This window comes from Lissotriton vulgaris, chromosome 6 (assembly GCF_964263255.1).
Source record: "Lissotriton vulgaris chromosome 6, aLisVul1.2, whole genome shotgun sequence".
Classification (NCBI taxonomy): domain Eukaryota; kingdom Metazoa; phylum Chordata; class Amphibia; order Caudata; family Salamandridae; genus Lissotriton; species Lissotriton vulgaris.
In genome coordinates, this window is record NC_141694.1 from 8,523,044 (window position 1) to 8,549,679 (window position 26,636).

Here is a 26,636-nt window from a genome sequence, read left to right on the forward strand (position 1 = left end):
TGGCTGTGGGTGTGCCGAGCGCCAGGCCCACCCCCGGCCTGATGGTCCTGATAGCTTTGAAGGGTAATGTTCGCATACAATGCCCAGGCCTTTCAGGGCTGTCTTGCATTTCGGGATCCAAGTTTTCAAAGGTCTCTTGGTGCTGCCAATGAACATTCCAATAAATGTACAATATACAATGTAAATCAGAAAAGCAGAGACAGTTAATGTATTCTCTAATATAACCTCGATTCATATGGTCTTTGAAGACTTTGGCCCGGATGCATAAATGTAAAAATCGCTCGCAAAGGGGTAGATTCTCAGAATCTGCCCCTTTGCGACCGGTATTTTGGCATTTGGGATGCATCATCCCAATTGCAAAAATCGTAACTTAAGGAATCTCTAAATTGAGATTCCTTAAATGCAATGCATGAAAGTTTTAAAATTAGCGATTTCGCTAATAGGAGTAGCAAATTACCATGAAGTTCAACTTCATGGTAATTTGCAAAAACTTTGAAAAATGCACTTTTGTGCATTTTTCAAAGTTTCATGTTGCGCACACACATGCCCTCACACATGCCTGGCTTGGACCCCAGGTCTGGGTTCAGTGTTGAGCTTCTTTGCTCTTCTGTAGGTCGCTGCTGGCTTGGACCCCAGGTCTGGGTTCAGTTTTGATCTTCTTTGCTCTTCTGTAGGTCGCTGCTGGCTTGGACCCCAGGTCTGGGTTCAGTGTTGAGCTTCTTTGCTCTTCTGTAGGTCGCTGCTGGCTTGGACCCCAGGTCTGGGTTCAGTGTTGAGCTTCTTTGCTCTTCTGTAGGTCGCTGCTGGCTTGGTCCCCAGGTCTGGGTTCAGTGTTGAGCTTCTTTGCTCTTCTGTAGGTCGCGGCTGGCTTGGACCCCAGGTCTGGGTTCAGTGTTGAGCTTCTTTGCTCTTCTGTAGGTCGCTGCTGGCTTGGACCCCAGGTCTGGGTTCAGTGTTGAGCTTCTTTGCTCTTCTGTAGGTCGCTGCTGGCTTGGTCCCCAGGTCTGGGTTCAGTGTTGAGCTTCTTTGCTCTTCTGTAGGTCGCTGCTGGCTTGGACCCCAGGTCTGGGTTCAGTGTTGAGCTTCTTTGCTCTTCTGTAGGTCGCGGCTGGCTTGGACCCCAGGTCTGGGTTCAGTGTTGAGCTTCTTTGCTCTTCTGTAGGTCGCTGCTGGCTTCGACCCCAGGTCTGGGTTCAGTGTTGAGCTTCTTTGCTCTTCTGTAGGTCGCTGCTGGCTTCGACCCCAGGTCTGGGTTCAGTTTTGATCTTCTTTGCTCTTCTGTAGGTCGCTGCTGGCTCCGACCCCACGTCTGTGTTCAGTGTTGAGCTTCTTTGCTCTTCTGTAGGTCGCTGCTGGCTTGGACCCCAGGTCTGGGTTAAGTGTTGAGCTTCTTTGCTCTTCTGTAGGTCGCTGCTGGCTTCGACCCCAGGTCTGGGTTCAGTGTTGAGCTTCTTTGCTCTTCTGTAGGTCGCTGCTGGCTTGGACCCCAGGTCTGGGTTCAGTGTTGAGCTTCTTTGCTCTTCTGTAGGTCGCTGCTGGCTTAGACCCCAGGTCTGGGTTCAGTGTTGAGCTTCTTTGCTCTTCTGTAGGTCGTTGCTGGCTTGGACCCCAGGTCTGGGTTCAGTGTTGAGCTTCTTTGCTCTTCTGTAGGTCGCTGCTGGCTTGGACCCCAGGTCTGGGTTCAGTGTTGAGCTTCTTTGCTCTTCTGTAGGTCGCTGCTGGCTTGGACCCCAGGTCTGGGTTCAGTGTTGAGCTTCTTTGCTCTTCTGTAGGTCGCGGCTGGCTTGGACCCCGGGTCTGGGTTCAGTGTTGAGCTTCTTTGCTCTTCTGTAGGTCGCTGCTGGCTTGGACCCCAGGTCTGGGTTCAGTGTTGAGCTTCTTTGCTCTTCTGTAGGTCGCTGCTGGCTTGGACCCCAGGTCTGGGTTCAGTGTTGAGCTTCTTTGCTCTTCTGTAGGTCGCGGCTGGCTTGGACCCTAGGTCTGGGTTCAGTGTTGAGCTTCTTTGCTCTTCTGTAGGTCGCGGCTGGCTTGGACCCCAGGTCTGGGTTCAGTGTTGAGCTTCTTTGCTCTTCTGTAGGTGGCGGCTGGCTTGGACCCCAGGTCTGGGTTCAGTGTTGAGCTTCTTTGCTCTTCTGTAGGTCGCTGCTGGCTTGGACCCCAGGTCTGGGTTCAGTGTTGAGCTTCTTTGCTCTTCTGTAGGTCGCGGCTGGCTTGGACCCCAGGTCTGGGTTCAGTGTTGAGCTTCTTTGCTCTTCTGTAGGTCGCTGCTGGCTTCGACCCCAGGTCTGGGTTCAGTGTTGAGCTTCTTTGCTCTTCTGTAGGTCGCTGCTGGCTTGGATCCCAGGTCTGGGTTCAGTGTTGGATATGTTCTGAGTCCGTATCCATGCCATTCTAGTACGTGACTGATCCTTTTGTGGTTCTCACTCTGTCATGATGAACATTGTGTCCTGAGTTGATAGGCAAATGCTGTGTTCCTGGGCCGCAGGACATTGTTTCTACGTTTGTTGCATCCACACAGGCTCCTTACAATATTTTCTGCTTGATATGTAACTGTGTTCTTTGCTGCATTTCTCTTCATTCTCAGTAGGTTGCCTTTGAGGATTTTGTGTGGTTGGTTGCCACTTGATGCATGTAGAATGGCTTCAAGAGAGGAATTCTTGTGTCCGCCGCCTGGACCCACCTGCACAATTGAGCCCTCCCTGCCTCATTCCTTTCTACATTACCATATATCTTGATCCTCTCCTCATGTATCCCGCTACTCAACTCTAGCCTTCACTTACGAGCTCTTCCTCTGCACCACTTATTCCTCCTCAGCACCTGTACTCAGACCCCACTCCTGCCTCCACTTCGTCCACCTTCTGGTTGCCTCCTTGTTTACCTGCTTTCTCCCACCACTGCTGTGCCACTCATCTGTGCTGGTTCATGACACCCTGGCTGCACCTTGGCTTCTGACCACTCGCTCCAGCTGTGTACACAGCCCTCGCTGTTACTCCGCTTGCTTCACTCGCAGGGCTGTCTAGTTCTCCTGTTCTCGCCCATCTTCTGAGCCTTGTAAAGCCCCCAATCAGTTGTGTTCGGCTTCTCTTGCTCTTTGCATGCACCCCACCAATCTTACAATCCTGGTGAACGCAGCGCAGCTTCCTGAAAATAGTCTATGGAATCTTCCGGAAGTGGTAGGCCACTTTCGCTGCACGACATGCAAAGCCTGTCCTACATGCTGGGAGACTAAACAAGTCATCCACAACAATTTAACTGTAGACCTTAAATCTTTTTCAAATTGCAACTCAAGTGGAGTTATATATGCAATCATCTGCCCATGTGAACTTATGTACATAGGGCAAACCAAACAGAAGGTCAAGAACAGAATTTTCCAACATTGTAGTAGAATTCGATGTCAGACCACAGGGGCACCTATGGTGGAACACTACATGGAAAAGACCCATACACCCGAATCCATCATATGAATAACTACTCTGTGATTTTCTCAATTCGAATGATGTAGATGAATATGTTTACAATATAGAGATTTGTTATGGGTGATCTAATTGCTATAAGCTGAATAATGATGTGTCGAACGTCCCAACTTAGATGCTGTGTATTAATATGTTTATATATACAGATTTGTTATGGGTGATCTAATTACCATAAGATGAATAACGATGTGTTCAACTCGCCAACTTAGATACTGTGCAGTAATATATTGATATGACACTGTTGACATGATCTCCAGAAAGTATAAGAATGATTGACAAGTTTACACAATGAACATTGTTGATATCATGGTCTGGCATCTATTGCTATGAACACTGTGAGTCTTCTGACTATGGGGGTGTGTACGTAGATGGATGTTGAAACACACATGACATAAGATTGTCATTCAGACACCCTGCCTTAGAGCATGAACCGTTTCTCCACATATAGCAGAACTATCGAGTGATAAGAATGGCCCCCTTCACAAGAATTGTGGCTCCCCTTCATAAGACGTATTTTCATTGAATCGGACATGACAAAATATTCTAATTAAGGAATATAACCCAATTATTTGTTCCGTGGTGTGTTCACCCTTTGTGTTTTAATACCAGTAAAGTCTCAAACACTCTTAAGAGAGAGTCCCTAGCATTACGTCAGGGCATACACACATAGTAGCCGCTGATTGGCTGCCTGTGACGAGCCCCAGCATCTAGCGGCAGCACCGCGCGGACTGCATCTCCACAATCTTGGAGGACGCGACGCGAGCAGTCCGCATCAAGACCCATTACAGGTATGCAAGCCTTCTGAAGCATCCAACATGGCTCTACCAGCTGTGCCGACCCTGCGGTGATACGCAATGTTCCCGCGGGCGGTATTTTAATGACCTGAAGCGCAGTACCGAGAACTATGGGCTGTTCGCCCATATGGCATATGTTTAACTGCTTCAGCAATATGATATTCCAAACAGGGTTCTGCATATATCTTTTCACTAACTAAGGCATAACAATTATACTTGTTTTTCAAGGTTAATGGCATGAAGTAAAAACTGTCTTACTAACACGGCGGTTTATTTAAATCCCCGTGCTTCTCCACAGGCTCTAAACCCATTATTTAGCCATTAAAATTACACCTCCATTTGTAAATGGTTTAAATGATTCGGTGCTACCGTTTTTTCTGACCCAGATCTGTCTCATGCCCTATTCTAGAAAGATGTGTGGCGCATGATGAAGACAAATAAACAAGATAAGAGAGGTTGAAGTATCAAAAAAGCCACATAGATGGAGCGAAACAACTAGTGGAACTCACACCCTATTTGGGTGAAGAAGAAAGCCCTCACACACCGACCTAGTCAGTGTCATGCTTCATCATTGGGCCCCATCGAAGAGGCCGAGTGCCTCTCCGATGTGCTGCGACGCCAGGAGACTGCGGAGCTGGTTGTGTGAGATGGGCGTGTTGTGAGGTAAATTAAAGGTAAAAAGTGTCTAAAGGGTATCTACAAAAAAGTTTAATGGATGATCCCTAGGACACAGTTAAAAGGTTTGTGTCTGAATTTAGTGCCACAGGTAATGGATGGTTAATTCAGAACTTAATCAGTCAACATGTTTCAGCCTTAAGGGTGGTTTCAATTTACCTAGGCATTCGTCAGGACGGAAATAAACCCCGGCGGTATGGACTCTCTAATCGTCCACCCTGACCTGGGGACGTGAAAGTGAAAAAATTAATGAAAAAGTGATAAAGTGCATCAAAAAGGGTGGAAGAGCGGGATGCTCATTCCAAAAATACTCCTAGTTATGGAGTGTATCAGCACTTTAAAATATGGCGCTAACTGCACCATGGGTCTCGGGAGGGGGGGTTGGAGCGTCCTTGGCACATCGCCCTCAGCACTCGCAACCCGCTTATACACCTGGTATTTCCTCAAACCGGACCCCGACGATGTTTTGCATGATGAAGACATACATGAAGAATTTCCAATGAGCTCCGCTACACTATAAGATGAAAATTTGAAGTAAGTGGTAAAGTGAGTCTTACTTCCATGCCAGTCGGTCCAACGAGACGATTAGCAATCCCACCTAAAACCTCCCTCAATATATTTCAGAAACGATTAGGAGCACAACCAGGCCCCAGACGTGACGCGAGGACCGCTGTCCGCCATATTATATGTAGGTAATCTTTAAAATAAGCCTACAATCAAGTGCCCGTTCACCACATAGATCACTAATGCAAACTAATGCTATGTTTTCCAGGCTCTCTCTTCTGTCCTGGTGAAGACCCCAACATGAGGGATAATTAATCCTTTTACGCTTCAGGGGTCGAAACGTAGACTATGCCTAAAATCTACACACCATAGAGAAAAAAAGAATGATTGAATCTTATCTATGTTTGATGTATTGTGGGAACATTGTAAATACATTATTTGTAAAGGCGTTATGATTTAAATGTGATGTAACATTATCACACCACCTTTACCCTGTCCCTCACAAACCCTTCACTCCCTTTTCTCTTTGCACTGAGAGCACCTACAATGCAATGCTTTCATAATCATATTGATGAAATACAGTTGATTTTGAAGTACATATATGCAGTAAGAAGTATAATAAATGAACTTACATGTGGAATAAATACAGTTTAATTCTTTATACTGCATATCCTACTCTCATTATATCAAGTTAACCTAAGGAGAAATATGAATCAATCAACCAAAGCATTTGTATAGCGCGCTACTCACCCGGAGGGTCTCAAGGCGCTTGGGGAGGGGGGGTCCGCTACTGCTCGAACAGCCAGGTCTTGAGCTGCTTCCTGAAGGCGAGGTGGTCCTGGGTCAGGCGGAGGTGGGTTGGGAGGGAGTTCCAGGTCTTGGCGGCGAGGTAGGAGAAGGACCTTCCCCCTGTGGTGGCTCTTCGGATGCGGGGGATGGCGGCGAGGGCGTGGCCGGTCAATCGAAGCTGGCGTTTGGGAGCGTAGAAGTTGAGGCGGCTGTTGAGGTGTTCTGGGCCTTGGTTGTGAAGGGCTTTGTGTGCGTGGGTGAGGAGACGGAAGGTGATTCTCTTGTTGACCAGGAGCCAGTGCAGGTCTCTCAGGTGTCCGGAGATGTGGTTGCGACGGGGGATGTCCAGGATGAGTCGTGCTGAGGCGTTCTGGATCCGCTGGAGTCTCTTCTGGAGTTTGGCGGTGGTTCCGGCGTAGAGGGAGTTGCCGTAGTCCAGTCGGCTGGTGACGAGGGCCTGGGTGACCGTCTTCCTGGTCTCGGTGGGGATCCACCGGAAGATCTTGCGTAGGATGTTGAAGCACGACGAGGAGACGGCGTTGACTTGTCTGGTCATGGAGAGGGAGGAGTCCAGGATGAAGCCCAGGTTGCGGTCTGTTGGTTTGGGTGCACTACCTAAGGCGGGGGGCCAGTAGTCGTCCCAGGCGGAGGGTGAGGGTCCCAGGATGAGGACTTCCGTCTTGTCCGAGTTCAGTTTCAGGCGGCTGTTCTTCATCCATTCGGCTACCTCTTTCATCCCTTCGTGTAGGTTGGCTCTGGCGGTGGCGGGGTCGTTGGTGAGGGAGAGGATCAGCTGGGTGTCGGCGTAGGAGATGATGTTGAGGTTGTGCTGGCGTGCGATGGCTGCGAGGGGACTCATGTAGACGTTGAGGGTTGGGCTGAGTGAGGAGCCTTGAGGAACGCCGCGGATGACTTCGGTGGCTTCTGATCTGAACAGGGGGAGTCGGACTCTCTGTGTCCTTCCAGCGAGGAAGGAGATGGTCCACTCCAGTGCCTTCTCCTGGATTCCGGCGTTGCTGAGGCACTGTACTAGGGTACGGTGGCAGACAGTGTCGAAGGCCGCGGAGAGGTCTAGGAGGATGAGGGCCGCTGTTTCTCCGTTGTCGAGCAGAGCTCGGATGTCATCGGTGGCTGCGATCAGGGCGATCTCGGTGCTGTGGTTGGCCCGGAAGCCAGACTGCGGGAGGTCGAGGGATCCGTTCGTCTCGAGGAAGGCGGCCAGCTGCTTGTTGACGGTCTTCTCGATGACTTTAGCGGGGAACAGGAGCAGAGAGATGGGTCGGTAGTTCTTGAGGTCGGTGGGGTCGGCTGATGGCTTCTTTAGTAGGGCGCTGAGTTCGGCATGCTTCCAGTTCTCCGGGAACGTAGCGGTGTTGAAGGAGGTGTTGATGATGTCCCGCAGGTGGGGTGCGATGACAGCGTCGGCCTTGTTGAAGACGTGGTGAGGGCAAGGGTCGGTCGGAGATCCGGAGTGGATGGAGTTAATCGTGTGGACGGTGTCTTCGGTGCTGATCGGGGTCCAGGGGCGGAGGGTGGTAGTGGGGGAGGTGGTTCGGTCGTGGCGTGCGTCGGTAGAGTGCTGAAGCTGTTGTGTATGTCCGCGATCTTGTTGTGGAAGTAGGAGGCGAGGGAGTTGCAGAGGTCTTGCGAAGGGGTGATGTCGTTGTTTCCGGCGTTGGGGTTGGAGAGCTCTTTAACGATGTTGAAGAGTTCCTTTCTGTTGTGTGCGTTGTTGTCCAGTCGTTCCTTGAATGCAGTTTTCTTGGTGGTGTGGATCAGTTGGTGGTGTTTTCGGGTAGCGAGCTTGAGGGCAGTCATGTTGTCCGGTGTTGGGTCTCTGCGCCAGGCTTTCTCAAGGGCTCTGCAGTTCTTCTTAGAATTCTTGAGTTCGTCGGTGAACCATGGGGCTTTCTTGCTGCCGGGTCTGCTAGGCGGGGTCCTCAGGGGGGCGAGGTCGTCTGCGCAGTCGCTGATCCACTTCGTGAGGTTGGTGGCCGCTTGGCTGGGGTTCGTAGCGCTGGTGGGTGGGTTCTTGCTCAGGGAAGTTGTGAACTGGTCGGCTGTGATCTTGTTCCAGCTTCAGCGTGCAACCTGTTGCTGGTGTGGTGGATCGTGGTCCTTTTGAAGCTGAAGTGGACGCAGCTGTGGTCCGTCCAGTGGAGTCCGGTGGCGTGGCTGAAGGCGATGTCCTTGCTGGAGGAGAAGACTGGGTCGAGTGTGTGTCCGGCGTAGTGGGTGGGGGTGGTCACCAGTTGCTTGAGTCCGAGGTTAGCGAGGTTGTCCAGCAGGGTGGTGGTGTTGCGGTCGTTGTTGTTCTCCAGGTGGAAGTTGAGGTCCCCGAGGAGGATGTAGTCAGCGGAGGGGAGGGCATGCGGGCTGACTAAGTCGGCGATGTCTTCGCTGAATTGTGTGCGTGGTCCCGGGGGTCTGTAGATGAGCGTGCCTCTGAGGATGGTCTTGGGGTTGACGTGGATCTGGAAGTGCAGGTGCTCGGCGGCTGCGAGGGTGTTGTCGGTGTTGGTCGTGATGCGGATGGAGTTCCTGTGGATGATGGCGATGCCTCCTCCTGTTTGGTTGACGCGGTCCCTCCGAATGATCTTGTAGCCGTCCGGGATGGCAATGGTGATGTCGGGCGCTGAGGAGGCGTTCATCCAGGTTTCCGTGAGGAAGGCGACGTCTGGGGTTGTGATGTCGATCAGGTTCCAGAGCTCGACGGCGTGTCTGTGGACTGAGCGGGTGATGAGCAGGATGCATTTCAGGTGGCTGCTGCTGTTGCTCGTCGAGGTCTTGGGCACTGCTGGAGTGGTGCAGGTCCAGATGCAGGTGAACTTGCAGGAGTTGCAGCAGAAGGTCCGTGGGTGCGTTTCGAGGTGGCTCGGTAGCAGCCCGGGAGTCTGCCGGCGTTGAGTGCGATGAGTTCGGTGGCGTCGTAGGACAGTCGGTGGGGGCCAGGGGTCCGGGCCCTGGGCGCGGTCCAGGCGCGGACGGGCTTACCTTTGGCGCCTTTGGCGCACAATCGGCGCTCCCGCTGCGCGTGCGCACGGTCGCCATTTATGGCGAAGTGTAGGGAGGAGGAGCAGCTGGCAGGCGGGAGCGGGGAGGGTACAGAAAAAAAGGGGGCGTGTCCACACTCGCGGCGGGGAGCGGGCGGGGGGGCAGTGCACAGGGGGACAACAACACGGGCAAAGGAACCAGATGGGAAAGAAAGAAAATAAGGTTACAATACAGTACAATACAATGACGCTTTCAAAAAACGGCAAGGACAATCGGCAAACAACGAGCGACGGCGGGGGGGCGTGGCTAGGAGAAGGAAGGCTCAGCGAGGCTGAGATCAGCGGCAGGCGGGGGCACACGCGACAGCTGGTGGCCGTGCGGCGCGGGGGTGTCCTAAGAATAGGTCATGTGGTGTTCGTATTGTACACTAAAACAAAATTATTGGAACAATACTTTTAATGAACTCGGACCACTTCCTTTTTTGTACTTCCTGAAAATAGTCCCAATGGGTCACTTTGTGGGCTCTGGTGGCATTTATCCTTTAGCCCCCACACCCATGCTGGGCAGTGAGGTCCCGCCCAAAGCACCAGACCGTCTTAATGTTCTGTTTTGCTGAGGTGCAAGTTTTGGGAAGAAACTGTTGGCTGCTTTGTATTTGTCTGTGGAGTTAATAATAATAATCTTTATTCAGAAGCTGTGGCCACCATAAAAGATACAATCCTACAATAATCAATCAGAGTACTTGTAAAGTGCGCTATTCACCCGTGAGGGTCTCAAGGCGCTGAGGGGAGGGGGGTGCCGCTACTGGGTCTGCCGTAGGTGGGTAGGGAGGGTGTTCCAGGTCTTGGCAGTGAGGTAGGAGAAGGATCTGCCGCCGGAGGTCGTTCGTTGGATGCGGGGGACACCAGCGAGGGTGAGGCTGGCGGAGCGGAGTTGGCGGGTGGGGGTGTAGAAGCGGAGTCTGCTGTTCAGGTAGGCTGGTCCGGCGTTGTGGAGTGCTTTGTGTGCGTGGGTGAGGAGCTTGAAAGTGATCCTCTTGTCGACGGGGAGCCAGTGTAGGTCTCGCAGGTAGGGGGTGATGTGGCTGTGGCGGGAACGTTGACGATCAGTCGGGCGGAGGCGTTTTGGATGCGTTGTAGTAGTCATAGGTGTTTGGCTGGGATTCCTGCGTAGAGTGCGTTGCCGTAGTCCAGTCTGCTGCTGATGAGGACCTGTGTCACCATTCTTGTTTCTGTCGGGATCGACTTGTAGATCCTGAGGAGCGTGCGGAGGGTGTTGGAGGAGAAGACGGCGTTGCCCTGCTTAGACATGGAGAGGGAAGAGTCGAGGATGAATCCTAGGTTGCGTGCATGGTCGGTGGGTGTCGGTGCTGTTCCCAGGAGTCGTCCCAGGCTAAGGGGGTGGGTTCGAGGATTAGGACCTCCGTCTTGTCCGAGTTCAGTTTCAGACGGCTGCTCCTCATCCAGTCGGCGACGGCCTTCATTCCCTCGTGGAGGTTTGTTTTGGCGGTGTGTGGGTCCTTGGTGAGGGAGAGGATGAGCTGGGTGTCGGCGTAGGAGATGATGTTGAGGTCGTGATGGCGGACCACTTGTGCGAGGTGGGCCTTGTAGACGTTGAACAGCGTTGGGCTGAGCCCTGGGGGACGCCGCAGATGATGTCGGTGGCTTCGGATCGGAAGGGTGGCAGGTGGACGGTCTGGGTTCTGCCGGAGAGGAAATACGCGGTTCAGTCAATGGCCTTCTCTTGGATTCCGGCTTCTTGGAGGCGTGTCTTTAGAGTGCGATGGCAGACCGTGTCAAAGGCAGCTGACAGGTCCAGGAGGAGGAGGGCTGATCTTTCGCCAGTGTCTAGTTGGCGCCTGATGTCATCTGTGGCGGCGATGAGGGCTGTCTCGGTGCTGTGGTTTCGTCTGAATCCGGACTGAGACGGGTCCAAGATGTTGTTGTCTTCGAGGTGGCGGGCCAATTGCATGTTGACGACTTTCTCGATGACCTTCGCCGGGAGCAGGGAGATGGGCTGGAAGTTCTTGAGGTCCTTGGGGTCCGCCTTGGGCTTCTTGAGGAGGGCGTTTCCTTTCGGCGTGCTTCCACCTTTCCGGGAATGTCGTTGTTTTGAAGGAGATGCTGATGACCTTCCGTAGTTGGGGTTAGATGTCTGCGTCTGCTTAGTTGAATACGTGGTGTGGACACGGGTCTGACGGAGATCCTGAGTGGATCGAGTTCATGACCTTGCGTGTCTCATCGTCATTGACGTTGGACCAGGAGGTCAGGCGGTTGACACAAATCCCGCTAAATCTGTGCTGTTTCCAGTGTGCGGTAACCAGGGTCGCAATACTTGGGCTTCGCAACTCTCCCGGGCAACTGATGCTTTTAAATACCTCGCATTTTTGTGTCACCAAGACCCAAAGTCTCCTGGGCACATAATATTACCCCTTTGCTAATTAGCCTTAATGGTGAAACAACAATATGGTCTTCTCTTTCTTTGTCCTTATATGGGCGCTCGGCCATCTTTAAGATGGTAATTGCAAAAAAACGATGGATTTGGGCCCAGATCTTTGGACTGGGGTGAGTGTGTGACATTGATCCACATTCGGTCCATCACCTGTTGTGTTTGCATCTTTAAGATGGTGTCACTACCCCGGATCTTGTATCGCCTCCAAAATGTCCCTTACCGTATTCTGCGCTCCTGGTTCTCACAAGTTGACGCCATACAAAACAAATTCCTTTGGAACGGTGGCGCAGTTAGGGTCGCTCTCTGCACATGTGCGCAATCCACATACTGCTGAGGGATCGCAGCAGCGGACATCTACTAATACTATGTGGATTCCCATATACTGGTGAATGAATGGTGGTATAACTCCCCCACAGACCTGGCATACGCGATCAAGCACGCGGCGATGGTACGGGCTCCCCTCCTTCTCCTCCTATATAGTGCCACATGCCTGGATTTTATGCAACCTGCCGGTAAAGTTGTGATACAGCTGTGGCGGGCTAAAGTCCGACAGATGGGCGGGAATGGGAAGTTCACCTAGAAAGCCCCACTATGGCCGGGTACATATCTCCGCCCGGTGGGCGCCTTGAAGGGGTTCCGGTGATGGGACCTTGTGGGGATCTCGACCCTCAGTGATGTAATACGGGGTACTACACTGAAACCCTTCCGGCAATTACAGGCGGAATTTATTTATTTATAAAGCGTGACATTCATCCCTTGAGATATTGCGGCGCTAAGATAACAGACTAGTGGTGAGTAGGGTCTGAGAATCTATTGGATATGACATCAGTCTTTAGGAAATAAGCATGGTTCGAGTTTATTCCTGAAGGTGTTGTATTCTTTAATCAGCCTGAGTTCGAAAGGAAGTGCTGCAAGATGCAAAAAGGTGCGGCCTCCTGCCCTGGACTTTTTAATCCTTTTCGTTTCGACAAAAGCTTTTGTGTTGTGATCTTAAGGGTCTGGCGGGAGTGTAGAATCGTATTTTGTATCGTGTTTTGTTCTGAACGATCTTGGGGCCTGTGTGGTGGAGAGTTTTGTGGGCATGCACTAAGAGCTTGAAACGTGCTCTTTGGCGCATGGGCAGCCAGCGAAGTTGTTTTAGGCAGTCCATCGTTTGTCTTTGTTACACACCAGTTTGGCTGCAGCATTTTGCACCACATGTAGACGTTTGAAGAGTTATTCTGGCATGCCTACAAAGAGAGCATTGCCATAGTCCAGTCTACTGACCAGCAGGGCCTGTGTGACTGTCCTTCTGCTTTCTAGTGGGAACCATAGAAAGAGCCTTTTTAGAAGCTTCAGGGTGGCAAACCCTTTTCCACACTGTGTTTGTACATGATCCTGCATGGATAGTGTGTTCTCGATTGTTACACCCATGTTTGTGGCACACTGCTAAGGTGCTGGGGCATCTCCAAGTGAGGAGGGCCACCAGGATGCGTCCCACATATTTTTGGCTTCTCCGAGGAGCAGGATTTCGGATTTGTCTGCATTTAACTTTAAGCAGTGGTCCGACATTCATTTCAGTTAGACAGCTGTTGAGTTTTCTTTTGGTGTCATTGTGCCAGTCTCCAATAGCGATTGTTCGTTGTGTGTAATCTGCATAGGAGCACACACCAAACCCCACTTTGTCCCAATTTTTGCCAGGGGTGAAACGTAGGCATTGAACAGCTTGGGGCTGAGGGATGCTCCCTGCGGGACACCGCCGTTTAATTTTTTGGGTTTGGATGAGAAGGCACCTAGTTGCACGGTTTGACCTACATAAAACGCAATTCTGCAAATTCCTTCAACTACACCATGCACTCCTCCCCTGATTCCCACGCTAGAGACCCTTCCAGAGTTCCACCCCCTAGAAGGCCGTCTACTGATGGGCGACCTTGACCTCCACAAGATCAGGCAAATATATCAGACCCTGACGACCCACACACCGCCGGCACTTGACAAGACACGACTTGCGTGGCAGGCCCACATTCCAGAGGTGACATATGATGACCGGGCTGAAGCCATCGCTAGCCCGCGGGGTTCGGTGGTCTCCACGCGATACCGCCTGATACAGTTTAAATACCTACACCGGGAATACTATACTCGGACTAGACTCTGGCGGATGGACGTTATCCAGTCCCCTACATGTTTGCCGTGTGACCGGAAAGAGGGTACATTCTTGCACACAGTATGGAGTTGCACGGCGTTGCAACCCTTTTGGCGCAGAATTTGGTGCTGCGTAATGAGGCGTTATCATGGTGCTCCCGCTTGACCCACGACTCTTCCTCTTACATAGCACTGACGACATTGGGGGGAATAGGTATAAGCAACATTTACTGTTTCTGGCTCTCACTATCGCCAAGAGGGACCTCGCACAATAATGGAAAGCAACGTCTCCCCCGACCCTGGGCAAATGGAAGACCGAACTAGATAGATGTATGGGGACAAAATAGCTGTATTTCTAGCTTGCGGATGCCCTGCAAAACATCGGAAAATCTGGCCTTGACGGGTGTCCTATCGAGGAATCGAGCCCCCCCCCCCCCCCTCCCACCAGCAGACCCCTGAGTGGCGCCCCATACTCTCAACTGCACCTTGACCGGACTTTCCTGCACCGTATGTTTGACTCCCTATGCCAATATGCCATGTGTTCTTGTCTTGAGATAGAGTACTGTCTGCATTTTGTTTCTGATGCATCAACTGCATGCTCGACAGGTGTTGGTAAATGGTAGAAATACGAGTATTTTGCTGCTGTTAATCCTTTTTCTCCTACAGGTCATTGTAGGGCTATCGCCCATCCTCTCGACGAATAACCCAATAAAATGTGTTGTTAAAAAAAAAAATAAGATTCAGATAAAACACTGCTCATCCAATTCAAAATTAAGGTAAAATGCCACACTTAGTCTCCTGTGATAAAAAAAAAACAAAGAAATATGTGAAGACAATGCTGAAACACAAATAGCCATTCAGTGGCTAATCGGGTCTCGATAATTTAGATCTGTAGGCCACAAGCAAAAAACTTGTCAATGCACAGTGTGAGTTTGTTGGGCAACAGTTGTAGATTTATAAGCGCCATTCTGGCATGCCTGTATTTCAGCCTCTTTAAAAGGGGGCAAAGGAACAACCTTCTTGGATGGGTAAAATATTTACTCAGAAGGACACAATGTAGGTATCCTGTGGAGACCTCGAGTGGCAGCCACAGGGGGAGTTGTCTGGCAGATCCAGTTGGGCTTCATTCAGGCCATGGCTCCTTTGAAGAGGGTGCTGCTTTGTTTTCTTCTGCAGGGGCTGGCTTCAGCTCTTGTGATGAGAGGTCTGTGTGGGGAGGAGTTTCTCCATTGGGTTGCTTTGCATTGGTCAATGGTGCTGTGTGGAGGTCTGGAGTTGACATGAGAGAAAAGGCACCTGCTTGGCTTTGTTGAAGACATCATCACTGCTTGTTGGCTTCATGGTATGATAGGAGGGGAAGGCTCCTCCCGCTAATAGATTTAGGTTTGGCTTTGATCTTCTGGTGTGAGTCTGGATTCAAATGTGGGGGCAGAAGGCTTTGCCAATGCTAGGTTTTCCAATTGAAGATGTGACCTTCTCTTTCTTCCCTGGTGCAGGAGGAGGCCGCGTCCAGCGCCAGTCACTGCGGGGATGGTAGCCGGGGGTCTGGTACGGTACCTGGATTGGCACAGCACCGCCAGCTCGGATTGGGATGTTTCGGTGGACGGTGCACCTGGAAGGAGGTCCCCGGAGAGTGAACCACGCAGCAGTGGCCGTCGGGCACAAAGTCTTTTCCTTTGGGGGCTACTGCTCGGGCGAGGACTATGAGACCATGCGACAGATCGATGTACATGTCTTCAACACAGGTAAGGACCCTCCGGCTGCTCCTCACTACTTAGCAAGCTTCAAGATCAGATTGAAGTTTGGTGGCATGTTGGTCAAACTGGTCACAGTACCTGTATATGCTCGCTGTCCAGCCGTCTGTGTGGTGTAACAAAAATATAATTCTATAATATTTGGGAACATCTTGATCTTCCAGTCACTCGGCGCACTTTTCCTTAGTTTTTGTTGTCTGGATGAGTGCAACTACCAATTGAATGTGGTATAGAGCTTCTCTTTCATGCAGAGTATAGCGAGCAGGCTCAGTACATTCATCAGCAGTGCAAGCTTCCCTTTCACACAGTGTAGCGAGCAGGCTCAGTACATTCATCAGCAGTGCAAGCTTCCCTTTCACACAGAGTGTAGCGAGTAGGCTCAGTACATTCATCGGCAGTGCAAGCTTTTCTTTAACACTGTGGAGCGAGCAGGCTCAGTACATTCATCAGCAGTGCAAGCTTCACTTTCACGCAGAGTGTAGCGAGCAGGCTCAGCTCATTCATCAGCAGTGCAAGCTTCCCTTTCACACAGTGTAGTCAGCAGGCTCAGTACATTCATCAGCAGTGCAAGCTACTCTTTCATGCAGAGTCTAGCTGTTGGACTTGTGTTGGACTTGGCCCTTCTGGCAGGTTCACCCCTGAACTTTTTGCCTTTTAGTGTTACATAATTATAGTGATTTCTGGCCTTTGCGCACTTTAGCTCTGTGGCGCAGTGTAAAGTGCGTGCGCTCTCTGAGTGCGTGTGTGAGATTGGCCTGACCTTCCATAGGAATGCATGGGGAATGTATGTGTCCATGTTAGTTCCTGATGTGTGGAGAGTGCAGTCTCGAGTTTGGTATGTGCGGATTAAATGCTACGCGATGATGTGCGCGGCGGTATTGTGTCTAGTGTGGAAGTGCCACTTCTAGAAGTTGGCCTGTCTGTGCAGTGAATGTGCTGGCTTGTGATTGCCTAGGGCTGGTGGATCATACCTGACCTGACAGGAGGGAGAGTGGACAAGGGGTGCCAAGCACCTGGGGCTACTGCCCCCCGCTCTCTAATGCCACAGAGGTATGAGAGCCCTCAGAGGCATAAGGCCTGGGTCTCATCCCTGACTACTGTCAGTGGTCAATATGACTTGCTGTCTGTCTGTTGGGACACACCTGTGAGCAAGTTAAGGTTAGGTGCAATACAGGTGGTGCCCACAGGTGTAGAGAAGGGTTTCCCAGGGATTGGCTTGGTGGACCCTGAGAGTATGGACAGAGGATTTGAAATAGGTTCAGATTGGCGTAGAACTGGAATGTGCCCCTGCAGTTGCGGGCCAGGTCCATGTTCTATCGCCCTAAGCTGGGAAGCCCATCACGGTAGTGATTGGTCTACTCTGTGTGTTGGCTGGAAGGAGGTTATGTTGGACTTGGCCCTCTTGGCAGGGCCATCCCTGAACTTTTTGCCTTCCTCCAATATTCTCTCTGACCTGTTTTTGTTGGCACTTTACCACTGCTGACCAGTGCTAAAGTGCATATGCTCTCCCTGTATAAAATGTATATGTGATTGATTTCCATGATTGGTCTATTTGGTTTACTGTCAGTCCCCAGTAAAGTGCACCAGGGGTGCCAGGGCTTGTAAATACAAATGCTGCTGGTGGGCTTGCAGCACTGGTTGTGCCACCCACAGAAGCGGCCTGGTAAAATGTGCCTAAGGTCTGCCATTGCAAGACCTGCAGCAGTCTGGTACTGTCATGCTAACTGTGCAAGTACACCTACTTGTCAGTCCCTAAACCTTCCCTTAACTTCATATTAGTCACCCCTATGGTAGGCCCAATGGCAGGGTGCATTGTAGCATAAGGTAGGACAAGCCCTGATGTGTGTGGCATGTCCTAATAGTGAATTACAGCCATTTTCGTTTTTCACTATTGTAAGGCTACCTACCCTCCATAGGCCAAAATGGGCTGCTGGAATTATTACACTCTATAATCCCAATAGACTCCGAGAGCATGGTAGACAGTCCAGTTTAGTATGCCTGAACTCAGAATAGTAAAATACTTCTTTTAGTAAAATGTATTTTAATATCCTGTGTTTGCAAATACTACTTTTAGAAAGTTAGTATATATGCTTGCCTAACCATTTCAGCCCGCCTCTGCTCTGATGTGTATCTGCTGTCTGGTTTCTGTGCATGACAGAGCTGGGGAATTCCAGGGGACAGGCTGGGGTTGACAGGTGGTGAATAAAAAGATTACACCAGGATGGGTGGGTGAAGTGCCCCTTGACTCTGAATAAGGCTGTGCTCTGCCACCACAATGCTGGCTCCGCCCCCTGGGCAGCGACTGATGACTCTGCCCTGCACCTGGTCCAGGAAGAGGGAAGACTGTCAACAGAGTGCTCCTGACTGTACTTGTCATGACAATGCTGGCTCCACCTCCTGCGGAGCGTCTGATGTCCCTGCCCTGCACACTGAAAGGAGAAGCCAGGGCCTGAAAAACAAAGTGCTCAGAGACTGACTGGATTAGGCAAAGGCCCCCTGGCCTGCAAGAACAAAAGAAATGGTGTATAATAGTAGGAGCCCTGCTCCCAAGAAATCGGATCCTGTTGACGCCAAGAAGAAACTCTGCCTGAAGAGAAGGACCTGGGAAAGCTGCATGGAGGACTACTGTCTCTAATCTTAAGACTGGCCTGTGGTGGGTGCCTTGCTGCAAGAAGAAGAGAGGAAGAAAAGACTGAAAGACTTTTGAAATTCAACTTGTGCATCTAGACAATCTTCAAGGGCTTGCTTGTGAACCTGCCCCCTGAACTGAGCCCCAGGACCATTGGGCTCTATCCCCCTGGAAAGAGAAGCCGCTGTGAGTACTGCATTTCCCCGCAGTTCAACCTGGGAGAAGCTGAGCGCGTCGTGGCAATCCGCTGCGCACTCTGAAAGGCCCTGGGCACCTTGATCCTGCAGAGCAATGCAACTTCTGCCTGTCAAAGCCCCAGTTTGCATCGTAAGGACCAGCCCCGCTGGCCCGAGCACCGTGACTGCCGCCTACACAAGCCGTAGCTCGCACCGTAAGAAGGGACCTCGCCCTGGGCTTGCTTTCCTCCCTTTGACTTGTCCTGTTGGAAGCACCTGCCACTGTTCGTGAGCGGCTGCGGCGCGTAGCGCGGCTGGGTAGGTCTCGTACCCTTCAACTCGTACTGCTGCTTCGCCCCGCACTCGAGTGTCTGACCCTTTCCAGGAGCAGTGTGTACATCGAAACGAGGAGCTTCCCCACAACCCACCGTCCCCGCCGATTACAGTGACGATCGAGCTCCCCGAGCCGTAGCTCGCACCACAACGAGTAGGACACCGCCACGTGATGCATTGGCTCCCCCTGCTTGTCCGCACCGAACCAAAGACTAAAGGTACTGTGTCCAGGGTTGTACTGTGCGTCGCGCTCCGGACTGCGGTGTTCGTGAAGCGCGCACCTCCTGTTATAGCTTTGCCCTTTTTTGCTGTGCGCACCGTACGAGTGAGACTTCCCCATCCAGTCTCTCCATCGCTGTATGGGTCGCACGGCCGCCTTACGCCCGTACTCCTTGCTGCCTCGAACGCGCCGTACGCTTGTTACGCGAGACGTTTGGCGAGGCCCTGCTGGGGTTTACCGTACGATAGCGCTATGAAGCGCTCCACCTTTCACGAACAGCGCAACAACACTGGAGACATTGTACACAGTACTTAATAGCCGTTTTTGAGAGTACTGTAACCCGGCATCACTGTGCGAGTCGTACTGACACCCGACGACTTGCACTACCCGTATGCACTGAGGCCCCTTAAACGCCTTGAGCTGTGCATACACCCTGCTTGTGATTTTGAACGTTCTGTGAGCCTACGCCTGAAGGTACGATTAACACAAGCTTAGTATGACTCGTACCCCTTGTTTGTATCTGCCGCGTTGTACGCGTCTAACACGAGGCACTTGAGCTTTGGCAAGACTTTCCATTGGTGATCGTACGAAACGTACAAGAGCGCAACGAAGCGCTCAGGCATTCGCGAACCACGCAACAATGCTTGAAACATTGCATATAGTGCTGGGAAGCCGTTTTTGAGAGTCCTATAACCCATTCCAAGTACTGAATATTACAAATACGAACTGTGGCATCATTCTAGGAGTCAATGTACAAAAGAGTGGCAGTTGCACACCATTATTTGTCAGTTTTTCTTGTTTCTCAATGTAATCCTGTTTGCGTGCAGACTGCGTTAAACGGGCCTCGCCTCCTTGCACGTTCTTGAAATCAAACAGGTTGCAGCTACACTGTGCTGCAGACCCAATCGCACAGCTTCAAAAAGTCAACTTACGCCTTTTTTATTTTCACTGTGTTTTATTCCAAATTTTTCCAATTCATCCAACTTAGCTTTCTTAGTCACGATAACACTGTCCAAAGACCCATTTGCTTCACATGAAGCAGTTGTGCCAATCCAGGCCTCTTACCACATGTAGCGAGCAGGCTCAGTAAATTTATCGTCAGTGCAAGCTTCCCTTTCACACAGAGTGTAGCGAGCAGGCTCAGCTCAGTCATCAGTGGTGCAAGCTTCCCTTTCACGCCAAGTGTAGCGAGCAGGCTCAGTACATTCATCAGCAGTGCAAGCTTCTCTTTAACACAGTGTAGCGAGAAGGCTCAGTACATTCATCAGCAGTGCAAGCTTCTCTTTAACACAGTGTAGCGAGCAGGCTCAGTACATTCATCGGCAGTGCAAGCTTCTCTTTAACACAGTGGAGCGAGCAGGCTCAGATCAATCATCCGCAGTGCAAGCTTCTCTTTCACGCAGAGTGGAGCGAGCAGGCTCAGTACATTCATCAGCAGTGCAAGCTTCCCTTCCACAGAGTGTAGCGAGCAGACTCAGTACCTTCATCAGCAGTGGAAGCTTCCCTTTCACGCAGAGTGTAGCGAGCAGGCTCCGTGCATTTATCAGCAGTGCAAGCTTCCCTTTCACACAGAGTGTAGCGAGCACGCTAAGTACATTCATTAGCAGTTCAAGCTTCTCTTTCACGCAGAGTGTAGCGAGCCGGCTCAGTACATTCATCAGCAGTGCAAGCTTCCCTTTCTCACAGAGTGTAGCGAGCAGGCTCAGTACATTCATCAGCAGTGCAAGCTACCCTTTCACACACAGTGTAGCGAGCAGGCTCAGTACATTCATCAAACATTCATCAGCAGTGCAAGCTTCCCTTTCACACAGAGGGTAGCGAGAGGGCTCTGTACGCATAAGGAATGCAAGCTTCCCTTTCACACAGATTGTAGCGAGCAGGCTCAGTACATTATTCAGCAGTGCAAGCTTCCCTTTCACACAGAGTGTAGCGAGCAGGCTCAGTAAATTTATCGTCAGTGCAAGCTTCTCTTTCACACAGATTGTATCGAGCAGGCTCAGTACATTCATTAGCAATGCAAGCTTCCCTTTCACACCGAGTGTAGCGAGCAGGCTCAATACATTCATCAGCAGTGCAAGCTTCCCTTTCACACAGAGTGTAGCAAGCAGGCTCAGTAAATTTATTGTCAGTGCAAGCTTCCCTTTCACACAGAGTGTAGCAAGCAGGCTCAGTAAATTTATTGTCAGTGCAAGCTTCCCTTTCACACCAAGTGTAGCAAGCAGGCTCAGTACATTCATCAGCAGTGCAATCTTCTCTTTAACACAGTGTAGCGAGAAGGCTCAGTACATTCATCAGCAGTGCAAGCTTCTCTTTAGCACAGAGTGTAGCGAGCAGGCTCAGTACATTCATCGGCAGTGCAAGCTTCTCTTTAACACAGTGGAGCGAGCAGGCTCAGATCAATCATCAGCAGTGCAAGCTTCTCTTTCACGCAGAGTGTAGCGAGCAGGCTCAGTACATTCATCAGCAGTGCAAGCTTCCCTTTCACACACAGTGTAGGGAGCAGTCTCAGTACATTCATCAAACATTCATCAGCAGTGCAAGCTTCCCTTTCACACAGAGTGTATCGAGCAGGCTCAGTACATTCATTAGCAGTGCAAGCTTCCCTTTCACACCGAGTGTAGCGGGCAGGCTCAATACATTCATCAGCAGTGCAAGCTTCCCTTTCACACAGAGTGTAGCAAGCAGGCTCAGTAAATTTATTGTCAGTGCAAGCTTCCCTTTCACGCCAAGTGTAGCGAGCAGGCTCAGTACATTCATCAGCAGTGCAAGCTTCCCTTTCACACAGAGTGTAGCGAGCAGGCTCAGTACATTCATCAGCAGTGCAAGCTTCTCTTTAACACAGTGTAGCGAGCAGGCTCAGTACATTCATCAGCAATGCAAGCTTCTCTTTAACACAGAGTGTAGCGAGCAGGCTCAGTACATTCATCGGCAGTGCAAGCTTCCCTTTCACACAGAGTGTAGCGAGCAGGCTCAGTACATTATTCAGCAGTGCAAGCTTCCCTTTCACACAGAGTATATCGAGCGGGCTCAGTACATTCATCAGCTGTGCAAGCTTCCCTTTCACACAGAGTGTAGCGAGCAGGCTCAGTAAATTTATCGTCGGTGCAAGCTTCTCTTTCACACAGAGTATATCGAGCAGGCTCAGTACATTCATCAGCTGTGCAAGCTTCCCTTTCATACAGAGTGTAGCGAGCAGGCTCAGTACATTCATCGGCAGTGCAAGCTTCTCTTTAACACAGTGTAGCGAGAGCAGGCTCAGTACATTCATCAGCAGTGCAAGCTTCCCTTTCAAACACAGTGTAGCGAGCAGGCTAAGTACATTCATCAGCAGTGCAAGCTTCTCTTTCACACAGAGTGTAGCGAGCAGGCTCAGTACATTCATCAAACATTCATCAGCAGTGCAAACTTCCCTTTCACACAGAGGGCAGTGAGAGGGCTCAGTGTACGCATAAGGAATGCAAGCTTCCCTTTCACACAGATTGTAGCGAGCAGGCTCAGTACATTCATCAGCGGTGCAAGCTTCCCTTCCACAGAGAGTGTAGCGAGCAGGCTCAGTACATTCATCAGCGGTGCATGCTTCCCTTCCACAGAGAGTGTAGCGAGCAGGCTCAGAACATTCATCAGCAGTGCAAGCTTCCCTTTCACACAGAGCGTAGAGAATAGGCTCAGCTCATTCATCAGCGGTGCAAGCTTCTGTTTCACACATTGTAGCGAGCAGGCTCAATACATTCATCAGTGGTGCAAGCTTCTGTTTCACACATTGTAGCGAGCAGGCTCAATACATTCATCAGTGGTGCAAACTTCCCATTCAAACACAGTGTAGCGAGCAGGTTTAGCATCACAAGCACTTCAAGCTTCCTTTTCACACAGATTATAGCGAGCAGGCTCAGCTCATTCATCAGCGGAGCAAGCTTCTCTTTCACACCGAGTGTAGCGAACAGGCTCAATACATTAATCAGCAGTGCAAGCTTCTCTTTAACACAGTGTAGCGAGCAGGCTCAGTACATTCATCAGCAGTGCAAGCTTCTCTTTAACACAGTGTAGCGAGCAGACTCAGTACATTCATCAGCAGTGCAAGCTTCTCTTTAACACAGTGGAGCGAGCAGGCTCAGATTAATCATCAGCAGTGCAAGCTTCCCTTTCATACAGAGTGTAGCGAGTATGCTCAGTACATTCATCAGCAGTGCAAGCTTCCCTTTCATACAGAGTGTAACGAGCAGGCTCAGTACATTCATTAGCTGTGCAAGCTTCCCTTTCATACAGAGTGTAGCGAGCAGGCTCAGAACATTCATCAGCAGTGCAAGCTTCCCTTTCACACAGAGCGTAGAGAATAGGCTCAGCTCATTCATCAGCGGTGCAAGCTTCTGTTTCACACAGAGTGTAGCGAGCAGGCTCAGTAAACTTATCGTCAGTGCAAGCTTCCCTTTCACAGAGAGTGTAGCGAGCAGGCTCAGTACATTCATCAGCAGTGCAAGCTTCCCTTTCATACAGAGTGAAACGAGCAGGCTCAGTACATTCATCAGCTGTGCAAGCTTCCCTTTCATACCGAGTGTAACGAGCAGGCTCAGTACATTCATTGGCTGCCCTCGTACGGAGCTCTGAGAACTAATTCGAACGACCCAACTGTGGATGAAATCCCCGTGATATTTTCCCGACTGAATACCGATTAAACACATAACGCCGGTTTTCGATGCCGACTCAGAACCGCCAATGCTTTAAGTAACTACAAGACCACACTGGGAACTACGGACCATGTGGTCCCCTGCCCCTTCCCTGGTCCTGATGAAGACCCAGCAGCAAGGTTAAATCTTCCTGCAGTCTCAGAGGGTCGAAACGTCGACGGTTTTTCTAATTGCGGCAACCACACATGCTAATATTTGCATATACATTGTACTTTGTGTTGTATGCCTGTTTACAAATAATGTCGCCATACGGTTATGGCAGCTATCGCTATACGATTTATAGCATGAAAAATGTTTTGAACTGTTGAGTTTACTGTCACATAATCCCATCACTCCCCTACCTTTTCACCATCACTTCCTTCTCCTTCCTGGGGCACTGTATGACCTTTAATACAGTTGACTATTTGTCTTGCTACGTGTATTAATTACACTGGATCCCATAGTGAATAAAACTCTGTGGATCAAAATAATTGCTTTGGATCAATTCTTGTGAAATGTATTATATGTTCCCCACTCTCATTGGGACCCCTTCCTCTTAACACTTACCGAACCCAGGTCCCAGTGACTCTATTGGGTAACCCCCTTGCATACTCAGTACATTCATCAGCTGTCAAGCTTCCCTTTCACACAGAGTGTAGCGAGCAGGCTCAGTAAACTTATCGTCAGTGCAAGCTTCTCTTTCACGCAGAGTGTATCGAGCAGGCTCAGTACATTCATCTGCAGTGCAAGCTTCTCTTTAACACACAGTGGAGCGAGCAGGCTCAGATTAATCATCAGCAGTGCAAGCTTCCCTTTTCACAGAGAGTGTAGCGAGCAGGCTCAGTACATTCATCAGCAGTGCAAGCTTCCCTTTCATACAGAGTGTAGCGAGCAGGCTCAGTACATTCATCAGCAGTGCAAGCTTCCCTTTCATACAGTGTAACGAGCAGGCTCAGTACATTCATCAGCTGTGCAAGCTTCCCTTTCATACAGAGTGTAACGAGCAGGCTCAGTACATTCATCAGCTGTGCAAGCTTCCCTTTCACACAGAGTGTAGCGAGCAGGCTCAGTAAACTTATTGTCAGTGCAAGCTTCTCTTTCACACAGAGTGCATCAAGCAGGCTCAGTACATTCATCTGCAGTGCAAGCTTCTCTTAAACACAGAGTGTAGTGAGCAGGCTCAGATCAATCATCAGCGGTACAAGCTTCCCTTTCACACAGAGTGTAACAAGCAGGTTTAGCATCACAAGCAGTGCAAGCTTCTCTTTCTCACAGAGTGTAGCGAGCAGGTTTAGCATCACAAGCAGTTCAAGCTTCCCTTTCACACAGTTTAGCGAGTAGGCTCAGTACATTCATCAGCTGTGCAAGCTTCTCTTTCATACAGAGTGTAGCGAGTATGCTCAGTAAATTCATCAGCAGTGCAAGCTTCCCTTTCATACAGAGTGTAACGAGCAAGCTCAGTACATTCATCAGCTGTGCAAGCTTCCCTTTCATACAGAGTGTAGCGAGTATGCTCAGTACATTCATCAGCAGTGCAAGCTTCCCTTTCTTACAGAGTGTAACGAGCAGGCTCAGTACATTCATCAGCTGTGCAAGCTTCTCTTTCACGCAGAGTGTAGCGAGCAGGTTTAGCATCACAAGCAGTGCAAGCTTCCCTTTCACGCAGAGTGTAACGAGCAGGCTCAGTACATTTATCAGCAGTGCAAGCTTCCCTTTCAAGCAGAGTGTAGCGAGCAGGTTTAGCATCACAAGCAGTGCAAGCTTCTCTTTTACACAGAGTGTAGCGAGCAGGTTTAGCATCACAAGCAGTTCAAGCTTCCCTTTCACACAGTTTAGCGAGTAGGCTCAGTACATTCATCAGCTGTGCAAGCTTCTCTTTCATACAGAGTGTAGCGAGTATGCTCAGTAAATTCATCAGCAGTGCAAGCTTCCCTTTCATACAGAGTGTAACGAGCAAGCTCAGTACATTCATCAGCTGTGCAAGCTTCCCTTTCATACAGAGTGTAGCGAGTATGCTCAGTACATTCATCAGCAGTGCAAGCTTCCCTTTCTTACAGAGTGTAACGAGCAGGCTCAGTACATTCATCAGCTGTGCAAGCTTCTCTTTCACGCAGAGTGTAGCGAGCAGGTTTAGCATCACAAGCAGTGCAAGCTTCCCTTTCACGCAGAGTGTAACGAGCAGGCTCAGTACATTTATCAGCAGTGCAAGCTTCCCTTTCAAGCAGAGTGTAGCGAGCAGGTTTAGCATCACAAGCAGTGCAAGCTTCTCTTTTACACAGAGTGTAGCGAGCAGGTTTAGCATCACAAGCAGTTCAAGCAGGTTTAGCATCACAAGCAGTTCAAGCTTCCCTTTCACACAGGCTGCACGCAGGAGCTGGAACAAGATCCCAGCCGACCAGCTCGCGTCCTCCCTGAGCATGAACCCTCCCACCAGCACAACGAACCCTAGCCAGGCGGCCACCAACCTCACGAAGTGGATCAGCGACTGCGCAGACGAGCTCGCCCCCTGATGACCCCGCCCAGCAGACCCGGTAGCAAGAAAGCCCAATGGTTCACCGACGAACTCAAGAGCTCCAAGAAGAACTGCCGAGCCCTCAAGAGAACCTGGCGCAGAGTCCCAACACCGGACAACACGACTGCCCTCAAGCTCGCCACCCGAAAACACCACCAACTCATCCGCGCCACCAAGAAAACTGCATTCAAGGAACGACTGGACAACAACGCACACAACAGCAAAGAAATCTTCAACATCGTGAAAGAGCTCTTCAACTCCAACGCCGGAAACAACGACATCACCCCTTCGCAAGACCTCTGCAACTCCCTCGCCTCCTACTTCCACAACAAGATTGCGGACATACACAACAGCTTCAGCACTCAACCGACACACGCCACGACCGAACCACCGCCCCCCACCACCACCCTCTGCGCCTGGACTCGGTTCAGCACCGAAGACACCGTCCGCACGATGAACTCCATCCACTCCGGATCTCCTACCGACCCCTGCCCTCACCACGTCTTCAACAAGGCCGACGCTGTCATCGCACCCCACCTGCGGGACATCA

General features: G+C 50.6%; 1 protein-coding gene across 2 annotated transcripts in view; it reads left to right on the top strand.

Annotated features, from left to right (window-relative positions):
- The window catches only part of KLHDC3 (kelch domain containing 3), a 249,559-nt gene that overhangs the window by 22,513 nt on the left and 200,410 nt on the right, over window positions 1-26,636 (top strand). For both annotated transcript variants that reach the window (XM_086925829.1, XM_086925830.1), the window contains exon 2: window positions 15,298-15,546. In XM_086925829.1, coding sequence (XP_086781955.1) covers window positions 15,393-15,546 — 154 coding nt within the window. In that variant the 5' untranslated portion in view covers window positions 15,298-15,392. The remainder of the gene's footprint in view (window positions 1-15,297; window positions 15,547-26,636) is intronic.